Source organism: Notamacropus eugenii, chromosome 5, assembly GCF_028372415.1.
Source record: "Notamacropus eugenii isolate mMacEug1 chromosome 5, mMacEug1.pri_v2, whole genome shotgun sequence".
NCBI classification, from domain to species: domain Eukaryota; kingdom Metazoa; phylum Chordata; class Mammalia; order Diprotodontia; family Macropodidae; genus Notamacropus; species Notamacropus eugenii.
In genome coordinates, this window is record NC_092876.1 from 22,469,340 (window position 1) to 22,485,999 (window position 16,660).

General features: G+C 37.4%; 1 protein-coding gene across 1 annotated transcript; it reads right to left on the reverse strand.

Moving 5' to 3' along the window:
* Positions 1 to 4,577: 4,577 nt before the first annotated feature.
* LOC140507399 (vomeronasal type-1 receptor 3-like) lies at positions 4,578 to 5,772 on the reverse strand. Its single transcript, XM_072615498.1, is given in 2 exon segments — positions 4,578 to 4,695; positions 4,697 to 5,772. Coding segments are annotated over 2 exon segments (1,194 nt in total).
* Between the last annotated feature and the right edge of the window lie 10,888 nt (positions 5,773 to 16,660).

Consider the following 16,660-nt stretch of genomic DNA (forward strand, 5'->3'; position numbering starts at 1 on the left):
AATTAGGTATTTTACATTTTCTTCTATCTTTTTATTCTTTAGATTTTGTTTGACTGATTCTTGATGTCTCATAGGTTCATTAACTTCTACTTGTCCAATTCTAATTTTCATCAAATTGTTTTCTTCAGTTAACTTTTGCATCTTTTTTTCCATCTGTCCAATTATTCCTTTTAAGGAATTATTTTCTCCAGTACGTCTTTTGCTTCCTTTTCCATTTGTCCTATTTTCCCAGTTAGGTTTTTTGCTTCCTTTTCCATTTGTCCAATTTTCCTTTTTAAAGAAATGTTCTCTTCAGAGAATTCTTTTTACATACTTTTAAAATAATTGGCCAGTTTTTCCTCTATTTCCTTCTTCAGCTATTCGAGGAGAGCTCTTTGTGCATGCAAGCAGTTCATAGTCCCTTCTGAAGTTTCAGATAGGGGTATGGTCTCAGTACTGACCTCTTTGGTAATCCAGTTTTGGTCCTTGTCTCCACAGAAAGATTCTGTGGTCTTTTCTCTCCTCCTTTGCTTCTTGCTCATGATGGTGAGACTTTGTGTGCTGTGGCCTCTGATTCTTTCATTTAGAAGCTGGGGAATCAGTTGTTGAGCTGCTGTTTTGGGAAATCTAAGGGCAGGAGCCCTTGCATTTCCTTTTGTTTTGTGTTTCCCAGCTTAGCCATGGAGCTAGCTTGTTAAGAGTGGGGGAGGGGTGATCTGGTCATGGGAGTTCTCCTCAACTGAGCTAGCATAAAGGCAGGCTCAGCTCATGCCTGGATCCTAGTGTGAGTTTTCACCCACCCCACCCCCCCAGCTCCTATCCTAGCCCTGAGGCATGCCTGGGTCCTAGTGCGAGTTTTCACCACTTCTGTGGCTCCTCTCCTAGTGTTGAAGCATGCCTGGGTCCTAGTAAGAGTTTCCACCACCCTGGAGCTCCTTTCCTAGTACTGAGGCATACCTGGGTCCTAGTGTGAATTTCTACCGTTTTTGAGGCTCCTCTCCTTCCAGTTAGCCTCCACCACAGTAAGGAATCCCCCTTAGCTATTTTTCTAGCCTCAGCTGCTACGAGACTGTTTGCCCCTTCAACTATTCCCACAGATCCAGGATTTTCTGGGGAAATATTTTATGTTTCTTTTGAGGTCAATAAGGGGAGGAGAAGGGAGCATTTACCAATCACTCAGACATTTTTGGCTCCCAGAAGATCAAGTAAGTGACTTATAGACATTTAATCTGTGGGCTAAGAGTCTCTGTAGCAGCTGCAGCTGATACCTGGGGCTCAGCAGCTGTCACTCAGTCAGCTGTGCTGTTCTCCTGCCCTGGACTGCCACTCTGCCTTTCCACCATACTGCTGCTTTCTGCAGCCGCTCTTGAATTTTCCCACTTGGCCATGCTGCTGTGGGACGCCCTGTGCTCTGTGCTCTGTGCTCACCCCAGAGAAACAGATCCTTCTTGTCAATCTACCAGTCTGTCCTGGGCTGTGAATCTGTCACAGTCTGTCTCCTATTGGATTCTGCACCTTCAAAATTTGGTCAGATTCTCTTTTTAGAGCTATCTGAAGGAGTTTGTCTAAGAGCTTAGGTGAGTAGCTGCTCTCACTCTACCATCTTGTCTCTGCCTCCCAGTTTGAAATAATTTCAATAAGGTTTGTGAAAAAATTTTAGAAAACAATAACAATAAGCAAATACATATATTTTTTAAGATTTCCAGAGTTCTTTCTTCTGTGATACTTTAAAATATTTAACTTTGTTTTCAGTTAAGATTTGAATTTCTTCAATATATCAATGTAACAATTTGCTAATTTACATCACTGAAAATTAACGGTAAAGTCCATAGTAATTTAGGAAGGCACTTAGCTTTACTTTGATAAATATTAATTTTGAGGCAGAAAAAAATTATTTTATAAGTTGGATTCTCTTAATTTTTAAAAATTCTTTCTTTAGCTTCTTGATAGCAGCATTTCAATCAAGTTTAGATATAGATAGGAAGATCAAGGGATATTTCAGAACTTTAAATTCTCTGAAGATTCCAGTGAACCACTGGTTCCTAAATTAATGATTTTTTTTATAGCTCTATTATTGATAATATTGTAACCATAAATGTTGAGCTGATTTTAACGTTGTTGAAGTAAAACTCAAGAGGAGGTACTAAATTCTACAAAAAGTTATAGCAAGAATTTCTAAAAATCTAAAAGAGATATCAGAGAAATAAGACGACAGAAGGCTATCCCCCTTTGGAGTTACTCTGAGAATGAGACCTATGCCAAAATGTAGAAGAGGATTGTTATCCATGGACCAGAAGACTACATGGGGCATCTGGGTTTCAAGATGAAGTGTACTGATTAAATGGACTTTGGGAGGTGGTTACTGGGATACAAGAAGATGATAGTAATTAATAGTTTTGGTGGTTAAATTGTTATTTTGGCCTTTTATTTCACAAGTGGCTATATTTGCTGAGTTTTCCCAATTGCCATTAGATATTAAAATATTTCTTCTATATTTAGTCTATCTATCTATCTATCTATCTATCTATCTATCTATCTATCTATCTATCTATCTATCTATCTATCTATCTCTCTATCTGTTGTATGTATGTATGTATTATGGTTGTGCTATGCTTAATTACCCTTGTTATTGTCTTTCAACTTTGTGTCAGTTGCTGTGTTATAACACCAATCCTGGCAGCACACCAGGAGCCTTCTGCTGTGAATAATTTCAAGGGTCTAATCACAGAGTATAATGAATTCTCTATTCTGAAATAAACTAAGCGTTGCTTAATAAAGTAAAGGGTAACATTCATAGCAACATGCTTAATCAATATGAAGTGTCCAAGTAAAGTCCTTTTTCATCTTAATGCATGGTTGACTTCCAAGTCCCATAGCTCTTCTTCTGTGGGCTGACCACTCTCAATTCTCATCTGGATTCACATGTAGACAGTTCTCTGCTCCTGCTCCATGTCTCAGCTCATGCGGACTGCTCCACTCCAAGCTCTCCCAGGTAGCTTCTACCTCTGGGGGAAAAAGCTCAACAGGACAACAATATTGACACATACCACCAGCACAGGCATCTCAACTCACCTCCAAAGTCCAGATGCTCTGTGTTAACAGCTCAGTTCACTTTAACAGCTCTCAGAACGAGTTTAGTCTCCTTCTCATGGGTGGGTCTCCATTCTCAGAGGTCTCCTTTCTCAGTTTTGAAAGGTCTTCTTTCTCGGCTCTCAAAGGTCTCCTCCCATCTGTCTGAGGTCTCCTGTCAGCTCTGTCCTCCTCAATGCTGGATCACTCCTTCAAGGCTGGCTCTCTTCACATCTGCTTTCTCAAAACCACCTCTATTACTGTTCTATTCAGTATCTGATTGGCTAGAGCCCACATGCATATATCTGACTGGCTAAAACTCAGTCAAGAAAAACAGCAAAAGATCATACTTTGCTTGCTGCTACATATGTTAGAGACCATTTTGAACTTTCATCAAAAAATAAACTTGTTTTGGAGTGCCCTACTGTCATAATTATGATGTTAAACATCTTATAGGATAAACTTTTCATTAAATGATCTATGAGAGATATATTTCTCTCATTGATCAAAGGGGAGAATTAAAATGATGAATAGAAATTCTGTATCATTTTATTATTGGTCATATTTAAAAGTCTTTGCCTGTAACTGCATTTATCTTGTAACAATTTAAGTAACGGTACTTTGTCTCTGAACTTAGTCCAGCCTTCAGTAGGCCTGTTATGTGCTAATTGTAGAAATCTAACTCTCTTACTAATCACTGATATATTCTTGCTCAAGAAATTTAGCTACTTTAGGGAATATGTTTGAACACAAAGGAGTGTCACCATGTTATCTTTCAAAAAAGTTTTGTTGCTTGTCTTGCACCTGCAATCTTAGAAGGGAAGGGGGGAGGGTTTGTTACTAGTCTTCATTATGAAACTTCCAATCAATCATTTTGTTTCCTGGTCCTCAGCTCTGTATCCAATCATGTTTGTCCTCAACCATGCGATGACACCAACTCTGTTCCGTTCTTTGTTCTGTCATCTACAAAGCCTATAAAATGGGAAAGGTTCTTTTTCTCTGGGTCTTTAGCATATATGGAGGTAATTAATTGATCGGTTTATAATAGACTGCATGCCTCTTTTAATACATGTCATCTTGCTGGAAGAATTACCTCAGTTTTTCTTTTGCTAAATTTAACTTATGACATAAGGGATTCCTTATTTCAGTCCTGATGAAGGACAAGTTTCACAAAACCTTTTCTTTCTCTGTCTCCTCTAGATAATTCTAATCTACATTTGTATATCATAAATAAAAAATAATTTTCCCTTCATAAATAGACATACAAACTAATGTTCTGAAGATCCTGTTTGATCATATGACAAATGAAATTTACAGAGTAGAAATGGAATACATAACAAACACTGCAGGAATGAGAGTCCAAAATGACCTTTACAAACTAAGACTGAGAAGTTCATAACAAAAGGGCATCAGGACAGGCTAGATTTAAGGCATACATAAATTGGTTTTTCTAACTTCAAAGCTCTAAACAAATGAGAGATGTGATCAAGGTTTTCATTGTCATTAATGTCCTTTATAAGTTCTAAGTACTACAATTCTTTAATCCTATTGGTTGCTGACCTGCTCTCATCACCTTCTTGAAGATATCTACCTTTAAGAGTAGAAACAGAGTGCTGGACAGTGGAATACCTAAGGAAAAGTGAGTCAGGATCTTTTCTTTACTCTGAGTGAAAGAAAGAATTGGAGAATTTGGGAATCAGAACTGATGAGCACAAATGGGCTGATGGCTGGAAAACATGCATCCAAGAGAGTTGATATGGGAATCAGCCACTGATCATATTTACCAAATTCAAAGAGATAAAATGAAAACATGGCATTGATTAAGTAGAAGGAGACATAGGTGCTCACCAACACCAAGATGGTGTAAGTGGCTCTAATCTCAGGTGATTTTCTTGACAAGAGGCCAGAGCTGTGAATATGCTGTACTTGCTGATGGTGCCTTTTCAGGAGACTCACAAGATAGCCACTGGCCATGACCATAAAACCAACATACAACAAATCAGGAATAGAGTATAGAATTACAAATAGAGAGACTTTGACTGAGGCTGGTGTATAATCTGAACAGAATCCTATATTCCATATCCTTGTGTTGTTACTGTTTTCTGTAAAGTTCTGCATATTCACAAACATAAAGATATTCATCAGTATATGTAGAGTCCAGCAGAAAAGAGAGAAGGGGAAAATGCACTTTGAGGTACAAGTTTTGAGTTCTGACCATGTGGAAGAGGAAATGGGACTAAGGATGATCACCTGAAAGCCGCATAGAAGGCAGGTGATGCTGACAGAAAGACTATGGGCCACACGGTGGAAGAAAACAGTAACTCTACACCCAACACGATCCAGGAAAATATTCAGCCCCAAAGCAACCATTGTCTGTGGAAATCCCTTGGAAATAAGCACTAAAGAGTTGGCCAAAGCCAAGTGGGAAAAAATGGAGTCCACAGACCTTATCCTGCTTCCCCTTAGGAAACTGAAGATACAATGGCAAAGGAGGAAAATGTTTCCCAATAGACCAGCTCCTGTCTGTGTGAAGAAGATAATACCTAGAACTAAGTCAAGAGAAACAATTGTCTCACTGACTGAAATAACATTGTTCCCAGAGTCAGAGAGAGAAATAATAAAGGGGGAGGGGGGAGATAAAGCTTTCAAACATTTGTGGAGAGCATTTGCTATTGCTATGGATTCAGACCTGTAATGTTCAATCTGATTTATTGAGTTTTCCATCAGTAGTGGGCAAAGGCAGATACCAAAATACTTGAAAGTAACATAGATGAAGTATAACAATTTCACTAGGCTATCAGGGGACTTTTTTTCAGTCACTGAGAGATATCAATGAGACTGGGAAATATATGGTCAACTTGAATCTTAAAATCCACAATAGAAAGATATCTAATTCAATGCTTAATTGAAATAGGCAAAACATCAACAAGAAGCAAACATGATAAATGGCAGAGCTGAATAGATTATTAAAGAAATCACATTTAATACCTTTATGAACAAAACTAAATGAAAAAATGCATTATTTAAGTAAAAGTGGAAGAAAAATATGTCTTGTTCATGTTCTGGGACGAAAGTACATAGATATATTTAGAAATGAATGAATCCTGTGATATACTTATGGTCATATTGGACAAACAAATAATGGATCTAAGGAGAACAAATTAAAGAAATATGGACTATTTCAAGTTGTACTTCAGAAATTGCTTAGTAAAAGGTGAATTTGAAAAGAATATCAGACTGGAACAGATATTAGCAACAAAATACCACATACAAAAATCTCAAATTAGGTAAAATTGGGCAAAATTTATCACACTGAAAATCCATGGGAATAATAAGAAATTTAACAAAGAGTATGTTGTTAAATATTAAAGAAAAAGAATAATGTACCCAGAGAAAATAAGAAGAAATACTGAAAACAATGACAGAAATCAAGTAAATATTATACAATGAAATACTTTATATTAATTCAAGAGCTGACAAAGAAAACAATGACATGAAATGAAAAGCAATTATCAAAAAGAGTTTTCACTTTAAAAAGTAAACTCAACTGACTAAATTTTGAAAGGAAAAAGGTTAGATTGTATCAAGGTAAAAATGAAAATTATTCATTGACTACTCCATAAATTTTGAAAATTTAAGTAAGTTTGAGAGATTCAAAACACCAAAATTACCATGACAAGAAGTAGATCACGTAAGCAAGCTAATCACAGAGCTTATCTGGATTAATGAGATCCCTAGATTAGTTACAGATCGAAAGAAATACTATTCAAAAAATTACTGGGTGGCTTGAGAGAATAAAGAATCATATCAAACTTCCTGTTAAAAACAATGGATGACCTGGGGGGAGGAGCCAAGATGGCGGAGTAGAAAGATACACAGACCCTTAGCTCTTACCTCACAGCCCATAAAATACCTGTAAAGAAGAATGCTCAACAAATTCTAGAGCAGCAGAAGCCACAAAACAATGGAGTGGAGGAGATTTCTGTTCCAGAGAGACCTGAAAAACTGACGGGAAAGGTATGTCATGCACCAGATATGGAGCAAAGCCCAGCCCTGCCTTGGCCACATGGCACCAAGAGGAGCAGTTCCAAGCAGTCTTCAGGGACAGAATCTCCAGCAGCAGTGCAGGTCCCTCAAACCACAGGGGCCAAAGGTCAGTGAGAGCCCTGTGTGGCAGCCCTGACCCCACCTGAGCAGCTGTACTTAATCTCACACTGAAACAGCAGCCCCACCCCCACCAAAAGCCCTGAGGCTGGGGAGAAGCTCTTTTGAATCTCAGTCCCCAAGTAATGGCTGGGCAGAACTGGAGGTGAGGTGGTGATGGAGAGGAAACTCAAAAGACAAGAAAAAGCTGGGAAAATGCCCAAAAGAGGGGGAAAAAATAAGACCATAAAAGGTTACTTTCTTGGGAAACAGATGTCTCCCCCCATCCTTTCAGATGAGGAAGAACCAGGCATACTGTCAGAGGAAGCCAAGACCTCTGCCTCCAAAGGGAACTTAAAATGGGCTCAGGCAATAGAAGACCTTAAAAAACAAGTTAGCAGCTTACTAAAAGAGAACCAAAAAAATACTGAGGAAAATAACAGCTTTGAAAAGAGGCTAACTCAACTGGAAAAAGAGGGCCAAAAAGCCAACGAGAAGAAGGAGGTTTTAAAAAGCAGAATTAGCCAAATGGAGGAGAAGGTTCAAAAGCTCACTGAACAAAATAATTCTTTGAAAGAGAGAATTGAGTCCAGGGAAATGAATGACTATGAGTTAAACCAAGAAGTTAGTAAACAAAACCAAAAATTGGAAAAAATAGAAGATAAGGTGAAACAACTCATTGGAAAAACAACTGGCCTGGAAAATAGATCCAGGAGAAATAATTTAAAAATTATTGGGCTACCTGAAAGCCATGATCAAAAAAAGAGTCTAGACATTATCTTCCATGAAATTATCAAGGAAAACTGCCCTGATGTAATAGAATCAGAGGGCAAAATAGATATTGAAAGAATTCATCATTCACCTCCTGAAAGAAACCCGAATAGAGAAACTCCTAGGAACATTGTGGCCAAATTTCAGAGTTCCCAGATCAAGGAGAAAATACTGCAAGCAACTAGAAAGAGACGATTTGAGTACTGTGGAAATACAATCAGGATAACACAGGATCTGGCAGCTTCAACATTAAGCGATCAAAGGGCTTGGAGTGGGATATTTCACAAGTTAAAGGAACTGGGATTGAAACCAAGAATCACCTACCCAGCAAATGTGAATATAATACTTCAAGGGAAAAAATGGTCATTTAGTGATATTGATGACTTGCAAGATTTCATGTTGAGGAAAAGAGCAGATCTGTATTTAAAAATTTGACTTCCCAAGACTAGAATCAAGAGAAGCATGAAAAGGTAAACACAAATGAAAAATCATAAAAGACTCTCTAAACCTGAACTGTTTACATTACTACATGGAAAGAATATATTTTTAACTCTTGAATTTTTTCTTGGGTAGTTGGAGAGATTGTACACACACACACACACACACACACACACACACACACACATACACATAGATAGAGAGTACAGGGTGTGTTATATCAGAAAAGATGATATCCACACACACACACACACACACACACACACACACACTAAAAAATAGAATAAAAATATAGGTGTGAAGGAGGAAAACTTTGGAAGAGAAAGGGAATAATGGAATGGGGTAGGCTATAACTCATAAAAGAGATAAGAAAAATCTTATTCAATGGAGGAGATAAGGGAGAAGGGGAGGGGGGAAAAATAAAGCTACTCTCCCCATGTGTGGCTGAAGGAAGGAATAGCATGCTCACTAAATTTGATATTAAAATTTATATACAACACAGAAAAGTAGGAGAGGAGGTGACAAGTGGAGCAAGGGAAATGTTAGAAGGGAGGGCAATGGGAAAATGGAGACACTAGAAGTAACACTTTCGAGAAGGGACAAGGTCAATTGTAGGGGGGAAAAATAAGGGGGTATAGGGTAGGTCAGAGGGCAATATAATTAGTATTACACAACATGATTACTATGGAAGTCTTTTGCAAAACAACACATATTTAGTCTGTATTGAATTGCTTCCTTTCTCAGTGGGGCTGGGGAGGGAGGGGGGGGAGGGAGAGAAGTTGGAATTCAAAGTATTAGAAACAAATGTTGAGAATTTTTATTACATATAATCTGGAAATAAGAACTACAGGGAATGGAGTATAGAAATTTATCTTGCCCTAGAAGAAAAGAGAGAAGATGCAGATAGGAGAGGGGTGGGGTGTGAAGGAGGGGAGGGTAAATTGAGGGAAGGAGTAATAAGAATGCAATGTATTAGGAAGTGGGGAGAGGGGAGTAATGGGGAGAAAAATTGGACATGTTACAAAGTGAGGTAAAAGCAATTAGTATTAAAACAATAGATTGAATTAATTACTGAGAATAAATCAATTACATCTTTAGTTTGGAGAAAAGAATTTCAGTCTAAATTTCTGAGAGGAAGGTAACCTCAGGTAAAATTTGGCATTGATGGAAAAGTCAAGGTTTTAATGGTAAATTTGATTTTATGATTGCTATTTAATCAGGAACTAGAACATGTATAGAAAGGCATGTAAGCCACTTAAGACACCTCAAAAGATGTTCCTTAGCCAAAGTGAAACTATAATCATATTTGAAACCTGGTTATTGGAACTTGCCATTTTTTAGATGCTGTGGGACTATTAAGTGACTGTTCTTCTGAGTCTAACTCCAGGTATGGGTAGCAAGAAAAGTCGGTATGAGCCTCCAATCCATGATGCCAGTAAGCTGATGAGATGCTGCTATGAACTGTATAGGTGAGCTCGAGGGAAGGGTGGGAGAGTGGCTGTTCAGCATGGACTGAGGTAGGATTCTCCTGACTCAATTTCCCCACTGACACCTGGAAGACTTTAAGTCTGACTGAATGCAAGTGGATAATCTAATCCTGCCTGGAATTGACATGAAGTTGGGGAGATATTGTATCCCTGCAATGTCCTTACTATTGGTGGCAAGTTCCTATAGTCAAAAGGCTGTAAGCTTAATACCAGATCTATTCAATTTTAGATTATGGGTAGGGGAACATCCGAGGTTGTCTAAAATTAAGCATAGGACTTTAGACCAACAACATTAAGTTAGGGTCCTTTAATTCTTAGTAATACTGTGGAGACAATTAGGTCAAGAGCTTGTGAAGTTAGCAACATAAATATTATCTGTGTCTCAGTTGGTTAATGTTTTAAAAAATAATTCTTTTGTGGTCCATGTTGTAAATGCTTTACAAAGATTTATCACCTGACCAAAAGTTTGATTTGCTTTATCTGTTATAAACTGTGTTAAAAATAAATAAATATAAAAATAAACAGTGGATGAGAGTATTGAGAAAATATATGAAAATTGGAAACTGAAAGGCAGTATTTGCTTTTCCAAACGTGTAAAAAGTGTAATATTCCATTATATATTAACACAATTAAGGGAACATTAAGGTCCCATAGATAGAGTGACTGCCCAGGAATCCAGAACAGCTATGTTGAAGTGCGCCCTTTGAGACATTGTGGCTTGTGCCATTGGACCAGGCACTCACCTTTGCACCATCCCAGACAGCTCTCTTAGACTCAGTGGTTTGAGAAAGATAATGATTTATGGTGGGAGGGCAATTTCCTTACCGAGAGTCTTTATGCCAAAGAAACCTCAGACAGAGGCAAATACTACTACTGCTACTACTACTACTACTACTACTACTACTACTACTACTACTACTACTACTACCACTACTACTACTACTACTACTACTACTAATACTAATACTACTAATACTACTTCTACTACTACACTAATACCACTACTACTGCTACTCTACTATTCATAGTACTACCACTACAATTATTATACTTCTTTTTTGTTAACTATTACTGCTGTGGCTGTTGTTATTAATGGTGGTGTTATTTTTGTTGATGACACTGTTATTAATGTTAATAGAAAAATAAATAATTCAAAAATGGAACTAAAAAGATTGTGTGTAGAAGCATTGTTTCAAGATTTCAAGAAAAAGGGAAACAAAAAGGAAGAAAGCAGGTGCATTAAATTACATTGAAATGTGAGGAATCAATGCAGGAAGTTGGTTTTCTTATTGAGGAAGTCATATAAAGAATGTGATATTCAGAATAAAAACTTACTTCACATCCCTATTGGGCAAAGAAGTAATAGCGCTATGACATTGAACCAATCGTTCTAGGCTGAATTTTCTCACATACAGCCCACATGATAGGTTATATGTGAATGCTCTTTCTCCTTTCTCTTCATCAGTAAAATAAGGAGGTTGGAGTTAATTATACCAGGACTATCTTTTGGACCCAGATCTAATGGCTGTATAAAGTCCAAGACAAAGGAAAAATGAAAAGAAGTAGAAAGGATTTTCTCTGTAATCTTCTAATAAAAATTTGTATTAACTACTCAAAGTGGAGTGGAAGTTCCTTGAAAGAAGTCATCGTGTTTCTCTTTTTATCACCATCAATAGAAAAAAAAACCACTCTTCCATTGTCCATTTGGACTGGCAGATTGTGAACCTAGAGGATGTCTTTCTTCAGTTATCTAACGATGACTCTGAAGGGTTAAAGATTTTTTTATAAGGTACTCTGAGTCTCCATCTGCTATGATCTCCACAATAAACTAATTGGGATAATTCAGTGATCATTTAGAAAAGGGATTTCCTAAGAAAGAGTAAAATGAACAAATAAAAAAAATCTACATCATACTAGTAGTTTTCTAGAGCTAGCATTGCCCCCAATGACTCTGCTAATGACACCAGTTGTAGGTGGAAACTCTTAAGTCTCTGATGCATCTTCCTGTCACCTGATCATTTCCTTCTTGGATCTAAGTTCTCGTAAGATCAGTAAATATTAAATACAAGACAAATAGTATTAACATGTGTTCACAGAACACATGTTGACTCAATGAGACAATGGCAGGTGTCAGATCTTCCCATTCAGTAACTCATAACAGGGCTGCATACACTAACTTCCAGGAAAGGATATTCTGACTGTATGAAAACCCTCTTTTAACTCAATGTCTCTTGAGTGGTTAGTCTAGCCAATTCCTTTATCAATTAGGAGACATTTGCCACTAGCACAGTACCCTTAGCTACACAATATCTACAAATGAACTCCCCAAAACTCCATATATTGGAATTAGTGCAGGCACAGGATCTCAGTACCTTCTCTCTATAACCTCCCGGGAATGGTAAAAAGCATCTAAGAACAGGAATAGATATTTTTTTATTTGTGTTGTCAATGCAGCTCTTAAAATACAGTCTATTTGGTTAATGATCTTTATCTTAAATTAAATATTAAGAACAATATATCTCTCAATTTCAGAGGGGGAAACACTTTCACCTATCAAATATCACACTTTTTGATACAGAAAACAATAGTTTTAATTTTACAAAATTGTTTGGGGTAAATATGTATGTATGTAAATATTGATGCATGTGAATTATAAGATAGAGTAAGGAAAGAAGAGGAAAGGAGGAATACAGAGAGAAATATCTGAATGTATATTTAAATACAGATACCACTGTCTTGATTTTTTTAGCTCTTGGGAAGGAGAACTGCTGAATTAAGAAATACACTAAAGTATTTCAATGTATGAAGAATGATAAAAAAAAAAATATTGTAACCAGATTAAACAGGTAATACTTGAGTCACAAATAGAGATTATACTTTTCAATGTCATAAATTTCAACAGAAGTGGAAAAAGGCTCTTTCTCTGCTTCTTCTATCTCTCTCTTTTTCTCTCCCTCCCTCTCACCCTCCTTTCTCTTACAGCATTATCGAGAGATGCAATTATATGTTTTCAATCCTTGAAGCATTCATCTGAAGAGTTTTCACTCTTTCTACCCTTTGCCTTCCTTGATCAGAGTAAAGGTAAATGGAAGCCTGTCAGAATTACCAATCCAAAATACAAAGAAGTACAGTTGACAGCTTTTACTCTATGCCAAATGTGTGTTCTTCCTCCATTGCCGAAGACCATACCATCAGAGAAATAATGACATGACTTGCACTTGACTTTTTTTTGAGTGAGGGAGGGCAGTGCGGGTCACCAGATTCACTTCTCCTCCGGTGCCATCTGAATCCAGTGACCAGATATTCATCAGGATGACTGGAGATGACCCAGGATGAGACAGTTGGGATTAAGTGACTTGCCCAAAGTCACACAGCTAGTGAGTGTCAAGTGTTTGAGGTGAGATTTGAATTCAGGTCCTCCTGACTCCTGCACTGGTGCTCTACCTACTGCACCACCTAACTGCTACATCGGTCATTTGCTATGCCAAATAATAACAAATTAGAAAGAAACAAATTAAAAAGAAACACAGTCTTGATCTCTTTTATTCTCCTTAGAGGCTCACAGCAAAAAATCTTTATCCAGTATTACTATGGGAATTTAGACAAAAATAAAAACAAAAACAGAAAACCAACAAAAACAGAACAAAGGGAGAAGAGCAAATAGAGTGACAGTTGCTTTAATTAGTAGATCTTCCATCTACATCTGTGATTTGCCATTTCCATTTTTAAAATCCTGTAAATAGGTCAACTTTTCCAATTCAAATGACCATACATCTTTCTATTGCTAAATGAAATTAGTTATAATATTCCTGTGCCCTTTATGACAGATGAAAGATTAAGAATTTTATAGATAATCCTGATTTGCCCATACTGGCTTGCCATAAAACGTTTCACTATAAATTTCAATGTACTTCCAAGGCTGGGCTTACTCTGTTAATTACACATGGTCTACTTTATTTGCACACTGAACCACAGTCTTTGAAAAGGTCACCTTAATTTTCATCTGGATTATCCTCATCTTAGACTGGAGCCACCATAAGAGGGTCATCTTGAAAGGATCAAAATAATAAGTTCCAAAGGAAAACCTGTGCCCAAACCTTTCTCCCAGGAACATGGAAGACATTCTTCCAGTAAATAATCACTGCTTATATTCACTGACACAATTACTCAGGCAGATTTCTATTGTTTTGTCTTAATTACTTTTAATGTAATTTTAGCTTAAGAATTTTGAAGTAGCATCACTCAAGCAAATACATTTTAAAAGGAAAATGACACTTACTACTCCAGAGGACAAAAAGGCTTGATCAGAAACAGAGAAGTATGGCAGGCATAAGAAAACTTACCTAGGGTGTTCACTTCCAATGAGCTAGTTTCATTTCGATCATTCTGTGGCCTTAGAGGACCAGAAGTCATCTCATTTATAAACTGCTGGGAAAATTTTAATCTTGTTTCCAAGAGAACCAAAGGAAATTTCAGAGACTAACTGAAAAGGAAGGAAGTTAATTTGAAATTACCTTAGGGTGTCTCTCACTGAACAGTGAATCTCCAATACAAAAATTTGTCTTTAAGATGAACTTGGGACTCAATACTGAACCTTTCTAGGAAAGAGATTTTGGTCAATAGTCATACTGTTCAAAGGAGGGGGAGTCAAATGGGAGAAAAGTAGGGCTTTAGACAGTCATTTGGCATTCAGAAAACAAAATAAATATCACTGCGTAGTGCAATCTTTGTTCAAGGACAAAAAAAGAGGTGAATTTATTGAAAGTTTTACTCCTTTTACAGATGCATTCTATTTAAGGTGAGCAAAATAGAAGAAATTTTGCATTCTATTTTGCTGTACTAATGGAGGCCACCTGAACTGGTTTGTTCTCTTCCTGGGATTTGAGTTAGGTGACTTCTCTGGTCACTTTCCGCTCTAACCAATCAACAAGGAATACTAAAAGAATAGTAGAAATATTCATTCCTGAACATATGATTTATGAATCTATAGAATAAAAGGGCCTGGATATGATGAAAAGTGGGTTTGGGATTGAAAACATATCTGGGAGAATATGTACAACGTGCTATGAGGAGTACTAGAAGTCAGAAGACTGCTCAGGGGAGTGCTGCAGAAGCTCAGCCAGGCTGCAATGGGGACTTGGAGTAGGAGGGAAGACCCCTACAACGACAGTGTCTCACGGGAATTCTGAGGGGAAATGTCAGAGCTTTCTTCAGCGTTCCTTCCCTCTTGACAGCAAATGGAGGATTTGGATTCCACTCTTACTCCCTTTTTCATCTGCAGGAACAGAGATTCTGCTTTACCTCTAAGTCCCTGACTCTAAGAATCAGATGTAGGAAGACACTCACCATGCTGTGCTCTGCCACTCAGAGGATGGATATGGGAGGGGAAAGAAAAAAGCGAGTTATAGGCTCAAGATTCTGTCTGTCTGCAGAGGTGAGATCATCTTGTCAGCTTCAAGACAACGAATATTGATTTCATGGGACCTCAGGAGTGTCACTAAAGGCTTGAACTTTGTCCCAGGTGTAAATCATCATCAGCCATTGTTTTTGATTAATGGTAATATACCCATCAACAATAATTAACAAAAGTGAGTATAGGCAAATATTGTTAAAAATACAGCTGGGAGCAGCTTGAGAGAGAGACTTTTTCAGATTTCCAGGGAGAGAGGGATTTGATTCCCCTTAGGAATGAAGATGAAGAGAACATGGAAGCCCTGGTGACAGGACCTTCAGGGTTTTTCTTGGACTGGTCTGAATTTTCAAACCATTCCTGAGCTTCATCTGCTGAGAATCTTCTCTCCTATTCATTTCAATTCCCATCTTACCACTTGTGTCACTGACTATGACTTCCTGCCTAGGGCCAATATCATTAAAGATGCTGTGTGTCCTCATGAATACAAATTATCACACATTTTATTTTTATTTTTTAAAGCCTTCTCCTCTACTTAATGATGAAAACAATGCACAAGCAGCTACATAAAATCTTAAATTGTAGGTAGAGAAGTGAAGAGATACACTCCTTCTGTAAAAAGGGTGTGTGTGTGTGTGTGTGTGTTTGTGTGTGAATCTTCAAGGTAAAGAGTTTTCAAGTCAGAAGCGCTGTGTTCATATTCCTTCTCCGAAACTTAATAGTTTCATCATCCTCACTGAAAGAACTTATCTCATTCATGTTTCTCTTTCCTATATGATGGCTGTCAAATGATGGTTGTCAAAGGTCAAATAGATAAATACAAATAAAAAAATAAAAAAAAGAGGAGAGTGGGAAGAGTCAGACTTGACTTCAAATCCTCCCTTTGACATGGGCGAATTCACTTAATCAATCTATATTTCAGTTTCTTCATCATCAAATCTGACTTTTCCACCTTCTTCCTACTGTTCTGAGCCAGAGTGGTCACCCTCTGCTCTCTTCCACTTTTAGGACCCTTCCATGCTTTGATTTCCTCCATTAGAATGAAAGTTTTCTGAGGCCAGAAATTGTCTCATTCTGTTTGTGCAAGAACATCAGGCAAGGCATTGAACTGGTCACAAAGTCTGTGAAAATCCCATTTCCTTCCAGTTGGGAGTAAAGAATCTAACACCACATCAAATGAGATCATATTTAATGGGCACATAGTAAATGACATATAAATGCCAATTGTTGTTGTTGTTAGATGAACTTTCAGACAGAGAGGCTGATATTTTTCATTTTCTGTGTAGCACAATAGATTTTTGGCAAACTTTCCAGAGGAAAAGAAATGGGAAAAAAATGGAGAGGAGGACACAGGACAACTGCA